Source organism: Ambystoma mexicanum, chromosome 12 (genome assembly GCF_040938575.1).
Source record: "Ambystoma mexicanum isolate Mex_15411 chromosome 12, UKY_AmexF1_1, whole genome shotgun sequence".
Classification (NCBI taxonomy): domain Eukaryota; kingdom Metazoa; phylum Chordata; class Amphibia; order Caudata; family Ambystomatidae; genus Ambystoma; species Ambystoma mexicanum.
The window spans coordinates 1,013,672,184-1,013,687,312 of record NC_090936.1 but is presented as its reverse complement, the minus strand read 5'-3'; the positions used below and the strand labels follow the sequence as shown (position 1 = coordinate 1,013,687,312).

At 43.6% G+C, this 15,129-nt stretch overlaps 1 protein-coding gene across 1 annotated transcript in view; it reads right to left on the bottom strand.

Annotated features, from left to right (window-relative positions):
* The window catches only part of RBM28 (RNA binding motif protein 28), a 728,250-nt gene that overhangs the window by 704,899 nt on the left and 8,222 nt on the right, over window positions 1–15,129 (bottom strand). Inside the window, exon 2 of the mRNA XM_069629558.1 lies at window positions 11,258–11,407. Coding sequence (XP_069485659.1) covers window positions 11,258–11,407 — 150 coding nt within the window. The remainder of the gene's footprint in view (window positions 1–11,257; window positions 11,408–15,129) is intronic.

Here is a 15,129-nt window from a genome sequence, read left to right as displayed (position 1 = left end):
TTATTTGTTCCAGATTCAAAAGGGAGAAGGGTCTTGGTAGATTCTTCCAGGTCAGAGCTGCCAAGTTTTGGAATACTCTCCCTCTTCCCATGATGCAAGACCAGAATTTTTTAACCTTTAAAAAATCCTTAAAAGCCTGGTGAAGTAAATTCGCTCTTTGGTCCAGGCTTCTATGAAATTGTCCAGAGTTATCTGTTTGTCTGTGTCGCGCTCTCATGCCTGCGGGCTGTCAGCGCTTTATAAATAAATTAAATAAATGACAACATAGGAGTGAATACATTATTCAATATAGAACTCCTTTACATAGTTTTGTACCATAATTCTTTGAAATATGAGACTATTATCTTACGGTCTGGCATTGCTATGGGAGCCCCTGTGTGCCCCCCGTACTCCCACTCGTATGCAAATATGTTTATGTATCGGTTTGGATATACCAACATTAAACACAACCTTGATTGGTCAAACTCACTGATCAAATGAATCAGAGATATTGATAATGTTTTTGGGATCTGGAGAGGAGGTAAGGCGCAGCTCAGATGTTCTTAGGTTTGTAAATAAGATCCATGAAGGATACAGTTTACACTTGAAATGTATGATAACGGTATACATTTTTGGGTGTTTTCCTTAAATCAGACAACAGTAAACTTACTACCGATATCTTTAGAAAACCTACAGACAGAAATAACTTACTACATGCCTTAGGGTTTCATCCAAATAAAGACTTGTCAGTCTTCTATGTAGCCAAATGGTCAGAATAAAAATAATAGTAACTGAAGATAACAAGATGGTAAAATAATTCAAGAACTGTCCCATACATTTCAAGAACGGGGTTATAATGTACAAGAGGTCAATGAAGCTAGGAATAAGATCTAAGCAAACCCTAGAAAAGAACTTTGTCAACAAACGTACATGTACCAATCCCACATTACCATACATAACCACCTTTTCTAAAACAAAGTCCAAGAATTCAGAACATTATCAAAAACAATTGGTAACATGATGCAACACTTGATAGACTAATTTCAGAACCTCCCATTATGACATTTACAAAGAATAAACATTTGAGCAATTTACTAGACAAAGCTGATATGTCAAATGTATGGAGTACATCTATTCATAAGAAAAAAGAGGAGCGTTCCCATGCTATAAATGTACACATTGCATTAACATTATGAGAGAGCAATCGATTTTACATCGTTGCACGGGTAAAAAGATTTGGTTTAACAACTATAGCACCCGTGATTCTATGAACGTGATGTATGCCATTAAATGTCCATGTGGTCTGTATTATATTGGGAAGGCCAATAGGAAAGCGAAGATCGACGTGAGGAAACATAGGTCCAATATTAGTAGGTCCAATATAAAATCGCCTATTAAAAGACATTTTCAGGAACATAAGCACAATATATCACAAATGCAGTTTGTTATACTAGAGGGTCTTTGACCACCCATCAAGGAGTGGATCTAGAAAGGTTACTCCTCCAAAGAGAGGCAATTTGAATAGATAAAATGGATACAGTGATCTCGAGAGTTCTCAATGAGGAATTAGAACTATACTGTTTCCTAGAACTGTTTTCTGTCTGTAAAATAAGAGCTTTGGTGGATTGCTGTAACCTGTATACTTAACCTTAATATTGGAACATCCTGTCTAATATTTTAAATAGTTCTATACTGTTATATAGAATGTGGGTATGATAAGCAGTAGGCTCTTGTGATGGTTTGATCAAAACTGGTCACACTAAGGTATTCACCCTTTAATATGGATTATATGTATGGTATTAAGAATAACTGAGTTGCAAAATATAGAATTCAATTTATTTGTATTCTATAAACTTTATATAGCGCTTTAATCCAAAGTGCTTTACAAGAGGAACAAGCACAAAATAGAGCAAGCATTATATAACAATTGAATCAAACTAGAAAACAGTACAAGGAACAATTTACATTATTGAAGATGTTAAGCGTGAGTGGAGAGGGACAAGAGTGAGAGGGAGTAGGAGGTTTAGGGGGGTGAAAGAAAGAAGAATTTAGAGAAGTGCGAAAGGTAGGAAAGGAGGGAGGAGAGAGGGAGGCGATTCCAGTGGAAAGGAGCAGAGAGAACGAGAGGGAGTGTAGAAAGAGAGAAGGGAGGTGCAAGACTGAAGAGAGACTGCTAGACAAGACAGAGGAAGTTGAATGGGAGTTGGAGTGGAAAGAAAGCCAGCCTAGTGAGGTAAGAGAAGAAGAGATGGAGTCATAAGGTAAGAGAAGGCAGAGGGAGCAGATGGCAGAATGGTAGACAGATTTGAGCGGGGAGAGGTGAGCGGAGGGGAGACCAAAGAGAAGAGTGGAACAGTAGAAAAGATGAGGGAGGTGATTAAGAGTTTAGTAGTGTGAAAAGTTAGGAAGGGTCTAATTTTACAGATGTTATAGAAATTAAAACGGCAAGATGTGGCAGTAAGGGAAATGTGGTGAGATAGAGAGAGGTGGGGATCAATGTGAAAACCGAGGTTGTGGGCGTGAGGGAAAAGGAGAGTTGGTTGGGGGAAAAAAGAATGAAAGGAGGGTGGGCGGGAGGCGGAAAAGTGTTGGCAGGGAAGAATAGGACTTCGGTTTTGTCAGCATTAAGAGTAAGAAAGTGAGAGGACATCCAGGATTTAATAGCAGAGGGGCAAGAAGAAAGCTTGTCCTGGATGTCGGGAGAAAAAAGGAGGAGAAGGAGAGGAAGAGCTGGGTATCATTCACATAGAAATAGTGTGAGACACCAAAGGAGGAGATAATAGGAGCTAAGAAGGAAGTGTAAAGTGAGAAGAGGAAGGGGCCATAGACAGAACTTTGGGGGACGCCGTGATTGAGAGGATAGGTTTGGGAGGTGCAGCCTCCCAAGGAGACTGCAAAGGTGCGGTTGGAAAGATAGGTAGAGAACCAGTTAAGAACAGAATCTTTGAGGCCAAACGAAGAGAGAGAAATTAAGGAGAAGAGGGTGGTCAACAGTATCAAAGGTAGCAGAGAGGTCAAGAAGGATAACAATAGAGGAGTGCTTAGAGTAGCGAGCGGAAAGGAGAGAGTTGAGAACAGAGATGAGAGCAGTTTCAGTACAGTGTTGGGGGCGGAAGCCAGATTGGGGAGAGGGGAGGAGTGAATGATTGGAGATGTGGGTAGAGTTGAGAGTAGACAATGTGTTCAAGAAATTTAGAGAGGACGGGTAGAAGAGAAATGGGGCGAAAATTGGATGCCAGGTGGGAATTGGCAAAAGGTTTTTTGAGAATAGGGATGACAGTTGCATGCTTAAAAGGAGTAGGAAAGGTGGATGAAGATAGGCAGGTATTGGAAAAGGAGGTGAGATAGGGTATGATAAGGGGGTAGATTTTAGGAATGAGGGATGTAGGAATGGGGTCAGAGGGAGAAGCAGTAGGATGAGTTTTAGATAGGAGGAGGGACATTTCAGGTTGAGTAAAAGGAGTAAATGAGGACATGGAAAAGGGTGGTGGAGGAGGAGAGTAAGAAGGGGAGGAGAGGATATTTTGTTGAAGATGAGTACTTTATTAGAGAAGAAGGTAGCAAGATCAGAAGCAGAAAGAGGGGAAGCAGTGGAATGATCGGGGGAAGCTTGTAAAGGACCGGATTGGGGGGGTGGGGGCTCTGTACTTCCGCTCTCTATATGGCAGAGGAGAGGAACAGAGGACCCAGCCAAGATTCTCTATTATTGTTACTTGGTCGAGCAATCAAGGCCTAGCTTCTCAAGAGGGGATGCAGGCTGGTTCTTAAGTACAGTATAGTCCCCAAGCACCCACAAAGGAATGTCTGCACACTATTAGTTAAAACACAGTCTTTATATAATTAATATTCAAGGTTACGTACAATATCACGATAACTCACTTTGTACTCCGTTATCTATAATGGCAAATATACAGTTCTACGTGGTACCACAATTACTAATAGATCTCTTTAAAGTGCATCAACTGTACGGTTAAATGTCACACAAATCAGTTTGTAAATGAAACCAACAATAGATATAGAGGAAAGCAGTTGATTAGAACAACTGGCAGAAGACTGGCACCGATACCTAGACACAGTTCTGTGTGGAGATCCCCCGACATGGGCAACCTGTAGAATAAAGATATATCACAAGCCCAGTCCATATATTTTTCACAAAAGTCTTTCCAATAGTTCCGCAACCCCAAAGTACCTGGCATTGTAGCGTTCCTCAACGGGGAATTGTCGGCCCTTCTTGAGTGCCCTCCCTTTAAGGCAGGAGTCACGGGTCGAACGTCCGACGGAGAACAGGGTGAACTACGGCAGTGAAGTGGCAGCTTCTTTCCTAGCGGTGCTCGTTGACGAGGGAATGTAAATGTCCTGCAATGAAGAGACGTGCGGGGCACCTCGTCGATAGTTCTGGACAGCAAAGAGTTTGAAGAACTGTGGCCCAGCAAGGATGTCGAGTCGCCGGCATCTGTGGTCTTTGGGTGGCAGGGAACCCACTGGTGGATATTCCTCGGAGCGACAACGGTAGGGCCTTCTCCACCGGGATAAAGCGGGCGGGGATGCGGACGAGAGCGTCTTTGGATTCAAATGTTCTTAGGCAAACGGGAGCATGGCGGCTCCGGTCAGCGATGGCGGTCATCGACGGTGGCGGACAACAGTCCGGGCGCTTCTCTTTGGGATTCCGCGGCAGTCTCCGTCTCGGGTCGGCAGCCTGTCGTAGGTCTGTCTACCAGGGAGCTTTGGCAAATATCATCTGGTGCACAATGGTCCCTCGTAGCTCGGGAAGAGGGTGTCTTACCAGGTCCTCTCTGGGTCAGTCCTTGGAGACACAGCAGCTTTCAGATTGATGAAGGAGCGCAACAGCAATTTTTCTCTTCCAGCAGGGCTTCAAGGTCAAGCATCAGTGTCACTCCAGTTACTCTTCGTAGTTTGGACTTAAGCTCCAAACACTTCTGAATACGATTCCTAGCAGTGAAAGGTCCCCAGATATACTGTGGATCTCCCATTCATTCTGCTGGGTCACACTCGAGCATCCGATCACTACGAAGGGCATTCAACAATCTGTCAGCCAATCAGGCGCACAGTGCATTCAGGCCATTCTTCTCCATCCAGACACTCGCAACACAGAATGTGGATTCAGACAAGCATTACGCCATTCAACACTACACACTGCATTCATACCAGTTTCGGGCAGGGCTGTCTCAGTCATTGTGTCAAACACCAGAAACCAGACATCCACAACAAGAAGTGCATATTCGTCACACACTCCATTCACCTAGGTCCCACCCACAGGTTTACCCACAACATACGGTCGTTGGGAAGGCTCCAGCCAGTCTGGTCGGCACTTCCCCCACACTACCATATATGGAACTTCCACCCAACAGCCAGTCCGGGGGAAGGGACAGAGTCGGGGCTTCCCGGGACTTCGGGAAGATCAAGTTAACAGGCAATGGAAGGCAAGAGGCCACGGGGGCCCATCTTGTCTCCATCAGGAATCTACTGATTCCAACGACAGGGCCTGGGCATCCCAAAGTGGAGGACGCTCAGGGCACCAGTCAATTCAGCAGGGATCTGCCACCAGCCCGTACCCTGCTCTGTGGGCCACACACAGGTGCCCAAAAACATACACTAGGAGCACAGGGTTGTACCCCCACCCATGGGTGCCATAAGGGTATCCCATGGGTCTGTTGACCAAAACCAAAAGGAAAGAGCTGCACCGCCAGGAGTCCCACATCAACTCCTGCGTGGAAAACACGACAGAACACACGATAAAAAGCAGTAAAGGACAAGGATACCTCTGATGCATTTCCAGCATCACAAAGCTGAGGAGAGAAGTCGAGTTAAGGTTTGAAAGATGCGGCGATGGTGAGAGGCCTGAGAATGGACAGACCTAAAATTCTGTATATGTCCCTTTCATCACTTTGTTTAGCTTGAAATATTGGTACTAAGGGTACAAATACTTGTTTATACGTTCTGAGAATGGAGAAGGTCAGAGAAGTAGGAGTGTTTAGCGGAGTTGAGGCAGGAGTCAGAGGGTGTGATAGGAGAAGTATGCAGCTTGGTTGGAGGGGGTGGGGTGCTTGAGCCAGTGTTGTTACCGATATAAGCTTCAGGATTGTAATGTTTAAGTTGATACAGACATAAGAAATCTGTTGACTGATCCAAGTCTATTCATTCACGAATGGTCTCATTTCAAATCAGTATATGTAGGACTGCATGAATAATGTTGACAAAAAGGTAGAACATGACGTAAATGACAACGTTTTTGAAGTAGTTACAGGACAAATGCATTTTTTTCTACTGAGGATATTGTATTTGTACAAGTTTAACTCCTTATAGTTGTTTGTATTTGTACCAATGGATCTTTATATAAGTTAGACTTCTAATAGCTGTTAGCATTCATCTTCACATATTCCATCATGTTGATATGAGGTATACTATCGATATCCAACATCCTTTTTGTAGTTGAAAAAGAAAGATATACGTAGAATGCGGCGTGTAAATGATACTACTGCATACTCTTGTGAATTATAGCAGCCATGCTTGAATAGATATCTATACAAAGGGAAACGTTGGGTTACTTTTGCTATGAAATGCTGATATTTACCAATTTAACCCATGTCCTTGGAAAGCTCCATTTGTTAGTATAAAATAATCACTTATGACAACTATATAATTGAAACCAATTAGTCATTGGCTAAATAGAATTATATATTCCCTAGATTAAAGAATCTGAGGCACCGTCCTAAAGAAGAGTATTTACTAGAAAACGCATAGGAGGCATTTTAGCGTCTCAGTTTCAAAGGAAGAAATATTATCAGAATACTGTGTATTCATAATGAATTATCTAATGTTTTAAGTTGTTGATGTTAAATTGAATGATCACAGACAATTGGAAATGTGAGAAATGATGATAAGTATCACCAGAATGTATTTTGTTGATATATTTTTATGTTCCCCAAAATTGTGTTAAATGAAAAGAATGCCATTATAAATTGTTGCGGATTAAAACATTTAAAACTTTTTGTACAATTTGTTTTAGTAGTCCCCAAGTTGGACACATATTTGCAGACTATGTTTCTTTGAACATTTTGCTTTTACAACCAGGTACCGGTGAGTGTTCACTTACCCACGAACCTAATAGAAACATAGAAATGTTTATTTAAAAATGGTCACAAATGTATGTAATGTGGTACTGCTCTCACACACTTGTCTGCTCTACATTTTAGGTCACTAGCCACGTTTAGTAGTCATACACGTTAAATGAGAATGTGCACACTAGAAATAACACACAAATTGTAACAATAGATCTGCTGCCACCAGCTTGTCTTTAGGCACTGTGAGGAACTGATAGTGACATAGTTAGACAGACACAAGTGATCACAGGTCAAAGGTGTTTATTGAACAATGTATGCTGTATGCAGGTTGGAAAAACACCCAATTTAAACCTAAATCTGAGATGGGAGCAAGCGTCAACCATCAAATGAAAAATAAGGCAGTCCTAGTGGCGCTGTGACACAATAAAAGGGCCTATACTAAGAAACCTATTGCCAAGCCTCACAAATAATAAAAAAGTGGGCGGGCTAGTTCTCTAGGAAAAGAAAGAAGTGTTCTCAAATAATATGTCAGGATGCGGTAGCCTGGGTCTCCCTTTCCCATGTTTTAGACACAGGGCAAGATAGGAGTGTGGAGCATAGTACAGTTTCTGGCCTCAAGCACAGGACGACAGTTCCAATGGCAGTTCTAAGGATAGTCGATGGCCAAGTCTCGTTTCTCCTTCGACAGTCTCTCGACTTCGGGGCCAGAAGCATTCAAATAACAAAAAATAAAATTCTCTTAACCACATGAAAATGTGTTCCCAATATGCGCTGGGTGATGGAGTCACCCCTGGCTCCCCCTCTTCTGGGCGCCCATCTCTCTTGACTTTAGCGGGATTCAATTCCCTTGGTTTCTCAATGTTTTCACACAGTGTGGTATTCACTTCCCTTTCTCTCACACTGCTGCTAGATCAAAGTCTTTTGATTGTACAGGGATTTTGCTTGACCATCTGTAGGACCACTTTGACCTATTTTGCCGGCCCTCCTACGATCTTCTGGTATCTGTAGTTTATCTCATATGGGGCTCGACCAGAGTTTGAGTTAGCACCCACGTGGTGCCAGTTTCCCTTTGCAGCTAGTCTCCCCTTCACACTTTTACAGTTAATTCAAAGTTAATCAGCTGTGGTTCAAAACTTGCTACTTTGAGATATTCACTCAACACAGCCCGGTTCTCATCAGCTCTCCCCTCCCCCGGTACCACAGGCGCAGAAGCTTCCCTCGCTCCTGCCTATCGGCACAGGCTTGACCCGGGTATCGTTGACATCTGCTGCAGGACACTTGTGCTATTGTTTTTTCGGTGCTTAGGCTCTCTTCCACAAATGTTCTGCGGGTCTGGCAAAAGGAAAAGGCAAGGTCACCTCTCTCCTCGCCACCCACTCGATTCCTGCCACCTTTCTCCTTTTCTTGAACTGCCGCGTGGTAGCGGTCTCGTCGTGCTGTCTGTCATGCTCGCCTTGCACATACTGTGCTCTCTGGCACCACCTTTTATCCTTGTGGGGAAGGGAAAGGGTCATCAGGTGTGAGTGATTCTGATCAATTGCCTGACTTTGCCTGACCCTTGTATTGGAACATGTCAGGTAAACGGCTCTGGTGTTAGTCCATCGTCCTTTGTGTTGTGCGAAAGTGTTAAGAGTTAGAAAAAAGGGGGGTGGGGGGGGACAGTGGTTTGGAATGTCCGTGAGATGATGGAGAAAAGGTGTAAAAGGAAGGGGAATACTGTGTCTCACCTGTTGGTGTCCCACTCCCACAGGATCCCCCCGCATCCAGGTGATCCTGCCTCACTGGTCCACCCCCAGGAACCGTGTCCTGGCAACCTGGATGACAGATCCCTGGGGACTTGCTAGGGAGACACCTTCAGGTTTCTCACATAACATATAAAAGCAACTGAAAGTCCCAAGTGTAAAAGGGTAATGGTGATACAAAAGTATCTCCATTACAGACAGCATCTTTTAATGCAGTGCAATGTTAAAATGTAAAAGGGAAGAAAGGTTGCCAGTACTGATTGTCTGAAGGACTGATCAGTTCCCCGTAAGAAATTAGCAAAAGGAAGGGTAAATTAAGCTGAAGGCTTTACCTCCCCTCACAAAGTCAGAAGGGGTTAAAAAAAACTAAGCAAAAAGATTGAGGGTCCATAGGAAATATGGAGGGGAAAGTGGTCAAAAGAGAATTCTTTCCTAACAACAAATGGGAAGGGCGGTTGGGAGGGGGGGGGGACGCAGGGGTCTAAAAGCCCCACATATACAGTCACAAATTAGGTGCTTTCGGGTGAGGTCAGGTGGAGAGAGGGAGGGGCAGATGGTGGAGAGGGTAAAATGGGAAGGATTACCGAGTCATCTGTGGCAGCGTTGCAGAAGAGTGCAGGTAAGGTGTGTGCAAAAGAGTGGTTACCTACCTTGGAGTATGTTGTGAGGTGTGTGGTTAGAGAGTGATTGGCAGGAGAGGGGGAGAAGAGAAAAGTTAGATAGCCGAAGGCGAGTGCACGGAGAGAGGAAGAGGGAGTGTGAAAGAGAAGGGTGGTAAGAGGAGGTAGTAGTAGGAAGGGTGGTTGGAGAGTAGGAGGCAGTAAATTACAAGGAGAAAGGGAGAGAGCAAGGTGTATGAGAAGAACTGAAAAGAGTAGTAGGGAGAAAAGCAGGAAGTAGAATGGGAGAGGAGAGAAGGACTTCAAGGGACAGAGGAGCGTTAGGTGAGAGAGAGGGGGAGAAACACACAGAAGACCCATTAAGATCGGAGTGGGAGGGATATGAAGAGGGAGGTGAGGAAGAAGGGAGGAAATGCAAAGATCGGGGCGACAAGGAGGTACAGGGAAAGGATAGGAAAAAGGATGCAAGAGTGAAAGAGTGGCTAGAGAAAACATCACAAGACACCTTGGGACAAGCAGTGTGGCCCTTTTAGAGTTAGGACCCCTTAGTAATACAGATTAGGAGCCAGGTAGAGAAAGCTCAGGACTTTAGGCCCTCCCTTGAGTTTAGGCTAAATAGAGATAGTAGAGATTACCTGGCACTAGACCTTTGTTTACTAAATCTGTTCTGGGTAAGCATGGAGGCCTGGGTTAGGGCAGAGGGATCCCACACCGAGGTTGAGGACTATTACTAGGGAGCCACTTAGAGTGGCCATCCTAATAAAAATGTAATAAAACCACAATTTATTTCCAGTTTGGTGCAATTTTAGAGCCATTTGTGACACAATACAAAGAATACATTTTTTATAAAATATATAGTGTGTTGACAATCTCTCAGTGGCTATATGTGAAAGGTATGTACTGTGCCGGTTATCCAGACAGCTATCCATTCACTGGTGGTTGCCATATTCAAAGTTCCCCATACTACTTCCCGGGCTTTCACTTGAGATGTGAATTCCCCTTAGGAATGGCAGAAATCATTCAACTATTAGTCGGAGCTGGTCTTGCGCTTTAGTGACTGGCAGAAGTCATAGGTATATATGGCCTCATCTATTTCACACAAGGAACACGTTTTAGACCTAGAAACTCATACTGGATTGTGACACAGGGTTCCCTCTGAATGTCCCTCATAATACAGTCCAATGAATCATAGAAGGTAAACCTGACACTTACCATTTGAGTGACATCTAATTGTGCCTGGTTATTTTGCACAGGGAACAGGACGTCCCTGGGACACCCTAACCACGAGAAGTCAAGGTTTTGATGGGAGGCACCCTTGGAAAGTCCAATGATATGATGGTATCCAGGAAAATGTCAGTAGACCAGTTAGGAAAAACCAAACAGGTGCATAAGAGGAACGCTCTGAGACATTGTAAAGGAAAACATTGAATTCCATAGAGAAACACAGAGTCCACAACAAGCTACCTATTGATGTTGCATATAGGTTGGGATCCCAACCTATATGCAACATCAATAGGTAGCTTGTTGTGGACTCTGTTTCTCCGTTGTTTTGCAGTCCTCTCCCAACAAGCCCCAAACCAAAAATAAGGACACACCCTCCTCTGATAGCATTCAGCCATTGAATTCCATAAGCCTGAAAATGTTCCATCCACAGCAAAATCAATTGCTCCCCCTTAGACAATTTAGAAATGCAAAGCTATGATATATAGATATAAAAACAACATATCTGGAAAGGCCATGGTTTTGTTACATTTCTTCTATTACATTTGTTATTCTTGTCCACAAGCCACTTTTTTGTACAAATTTAGGATGTAAAATGTCCTGTTTTTCTTACCTTTCCTTTTCTCCTTGTCACGTGGTTTTCTCTTGGCTACGCTAACGTGAATCTTGATGTTGTCGTATGTTTGGATCTCTTTCAGGGCCCGTTGGGCATCCTCCAGCATAGAGAAGGTCACATACCCGAAGCCACGGCATGTCTCGCTGCCTACGAGAGGTAGAATTGGAGAAGCAACCATGGTAAGTATTGCAACAGTTATGGGATTTTCTAAGCAAACAGATGTGCAGCTTCAAAGAGTCATTGATAAGGCGCTAGAATGGAAATTAAACTAGACCGGTGACCCAACCACAATCCATTGCAAGGTTTGGGAGTAATTTGCTGTTGAGACATGGCCACTAAATCACAATCAACTGCGTCATTGAGTCTACACTTTTTACTTGGCGGAATGCACATCCGGCATTTCAGAAGGGTCTATTCACACTATGTCCCATTATGGGTTTGGACTTGGCTAGCCATGCTGGCTAAAATAATTCAGAAATTGTAGCCATGTGAACAATTCCACTCAGGATCTGTTATTTTGTGAAAGCACCAAAAGGAATTCTCCCATGGGCTCCAATGGGGCTAGCATTTGATGTAGACATGTAACCTATGTTCTTAATGTTGTGTTTGCAAGATGAAACAGTCTGGTAGCGTATTTTGCCACTATATTCAAAAACCCAAGTAAAAAATGTTCTCAGAAAAGCTCCAGTAGCTTTTGTTGTTTAAGACAAAGTCGGAGTGGAGTATTAGGGCTAGAGAGCATTCAGTCACATGTCAAGCAAACATCAAGGCCTTTCAGAACGTCCATCTTGTTGGGAAACATCCTGTTTTTCTTATAGGCCAGACAATGACGAGGTGTAGAGGTTAGATTGTATTATGAATACATGCAGCAGATTTAATATCAGCTCCCCACTAGACCACTGTATGACACTGGGCAATTCTCCATGCATCCCAGTCCCCTTAATACAACAGTATTTAACCAGTTTCTAATTATTGCATAGAAAAGGAACACATGACTGTGCTCACTTTGGCTAATGGAATCTACGACTACTATTCTAACTGACATGGAATTTGGCAGTATTGATGATGAGAAGTTATCAATGAGCATGGCAATAAAGAAAAATAACTGTTCAGAGTATTTCACAACCACCACCCCATCCCTTGCTAAGAAGCCACCACTTCCCTGTGATAGTTTTGTACCTAAACTCCAGATGCATCTCGCGGGGAGACAACTTGAAAAGCAGTCTTGGGGGTTGGCGGATGCTCAGCGAGTAGTTTCAAATTGATTTCAATCCATTTTCTGTTTTAGGAGCCTTTATGGAGGGATTAGAGTGTTTCTTGCAATCGTTTTCTGCCTAGCTTGTGGTTTTCGGTGGGGTTTATTTTGTGTTTTTGTTGACTCCTTTCGTTTTCTGAGCTGGTCTGCATCTAGGGTATGCAGCCTCTTTGGGGTAGTCCTTTGTTTCTAGCTTTTTATTTTACTCTACCCCTTGCAATTGGCTGAAACATTCAGGTCTCTTTTTGCCCATTTGATTCTCATTGGTCCGTGCCACACCTGTGATAGGAACAGCTGTATTTCAGAGGCCCTTCCAGGGAAGCCCCTTCAGCCAAAGGCTGAAGGCAAAGGGCAGCTCTTGAAGAAGCAGCTCCAGACCATGTTTGCCTGGGAAGCCTGCAGCCGTCAACCAGCAGTGACTGATAAAGTAAACGTGGTGTAGGCAGGTGGTACAATCATTACTATACTCCATTAACTACCCCACCTGTCCCATTACTAAATACCCTACTTCCCAGTTACTCAGCCTAACTGATGCTTATTTGCCATAATCAGCATTTACCCCACTTGTATAAGGTAGCCTTCTGATTGTAGCCTCAATATCTAAGATTACCATACTTTGTAACAAGCCAATTGTCAGCCACAGTTTACATTTTGGGCAGTTATTGATGGGGTAGAATTGTGAATAAGTAGCCTGTGTCACATCTAGAAAGAATTGTGATTATTGGCCTGTGTCACATATAGATGTATTTGTGGATATCAGCATGTGCCCCATCTAGATAATGATGCCTCTAACCAACCCTGCTAATATTTTTAAACTAACCCTTCTGCGTACACCTCTTAAACTCTGAACTAAACACAATCATACCTCTAAAGCACAACAAACCACATGCACTTCACTACACCGCAACAAAACAAACCACACATAGCCTTGCACAACAACACATGAAGGCTACCAACCGAAAAACACACCTAAGCTCAACCAAACCGAAGCTGCCAACAGCACATTACAGCTCTTGCTCTTTCTCCCGCTCAGTCCTACTAACTTACCATACCCTCTTGCATCAGCCAGAGGACCACTCCGGTGGAGACAGTGCACAGTATAAATATACTTTAACATAACATGTATCGTGTGGTTTGTAGCTAATGTATACATGTTTCTTTTACTCTTTAATTTTCCTTTATTAATTGTAGAGTTAGATAGGCAACTGCTACTCGAATCTGGTGATGTTTTTCCTGTTATGACACTAAGTTACGAATTATCATATAACTTTGCATACTTGCCAACCCTCCCGATTTAGGTGGTAGGATACCACTTTTTAAGCAGACCTACCGCCTACAGACTTTCTGTGTCAACACTACAGACTTATAGGCCTGGCTGCCTGACCCAGAGAGCAGAGCACTGCAGCATCTCCAAGGGGCTTCTTAATGACACATCTCATCATTTTGATTGATGAAAGTGTGCGCCTGGCCAGGCCGGCGTGAAACAGACACTCTCTGCCTTGCACACCCCTGGTTCAGGCAGTCTAGTGTCAGCGTGGCGCTGCCATAAGATCCCGCGCCTCTGAGCAGAGCGGTCAGCCTGTCCTGTACGACTCGCAGTGTGATCAGCTCTAGTCTTCTGAATTCAGCTCTGCTGCATGTACATACAGCTTGCTAGCTGCTCTGTTAACACTGGTTCTCTCCAATAATCAAAGGTAACATTTACTTTTAAACTTAAGGGGTTGTGTTGTCATTGGACTTGTGTCTGGCTACGTCCCACAGTTCCGCAAGGCCACGGATCACATGTCCGAAAAGTCAGCCTTCCACAGTCAGGCACATCAGAGTGAGCTCTGTGCCATAAAACACTCTGAAAACGCGCACACACCCAGGCACATTTTACATGGATTTTGGCTCTTCTCCGATGTCACCAGGGGCGAAGGTTGGACAAACCTAAGGTTTGTCATTTCACTTGAAACTGTAGGATTGTGCAACACTGGCACCTTTGTGACATTATGGTGGGGATTTTGTGCAGTAAAACAAACTAATGGCTATTCTACGTTTTGTAATAGTTGTATAGTGCCTAATTCCATTAACATGGCCCCAAAGCGCTCTGCCGAAGCAATATTCTGTCATTAACAGCCTTCTAATGTACTGCAGGGGTACCTAAGACTATGACGTTATAAGTTGTAATGTTTTGATATTATATTCAGAGACCATGCATGGCTCTGTTTATTTATTAAACGGGCATTGTACACGGGTCTGTGTGTATTGTACAGTCATGATAATGTGTTTTCTATCTTCTGCCTGTTAATTGCTTTAGTACCGTGAACGAAAAGCGGTGTTCTGCTACTGGGTGGAGAGCACATGTGAAGGGAAGTTCTGCAGTGGCTGACGTGCCATATTCACAAGGTTGACACTAGATAAAAGGGGTTGTGTATGCAGAGACTGATGTGACACACCTGTCACTCTTTATCTACCGTTAAATGGATGTTTTATGTTTCTGCGGCCTGTCATTTTGTATATGCCATAATAGTGTATATTTGGATTTTTTGTGTGTGTGAGGACGCCTGTGTTCCTGCCACTGCTGGCTCTATGGAGAGGCCAGGGTGTAATAGGCCTCTTTCATCATGTGTGC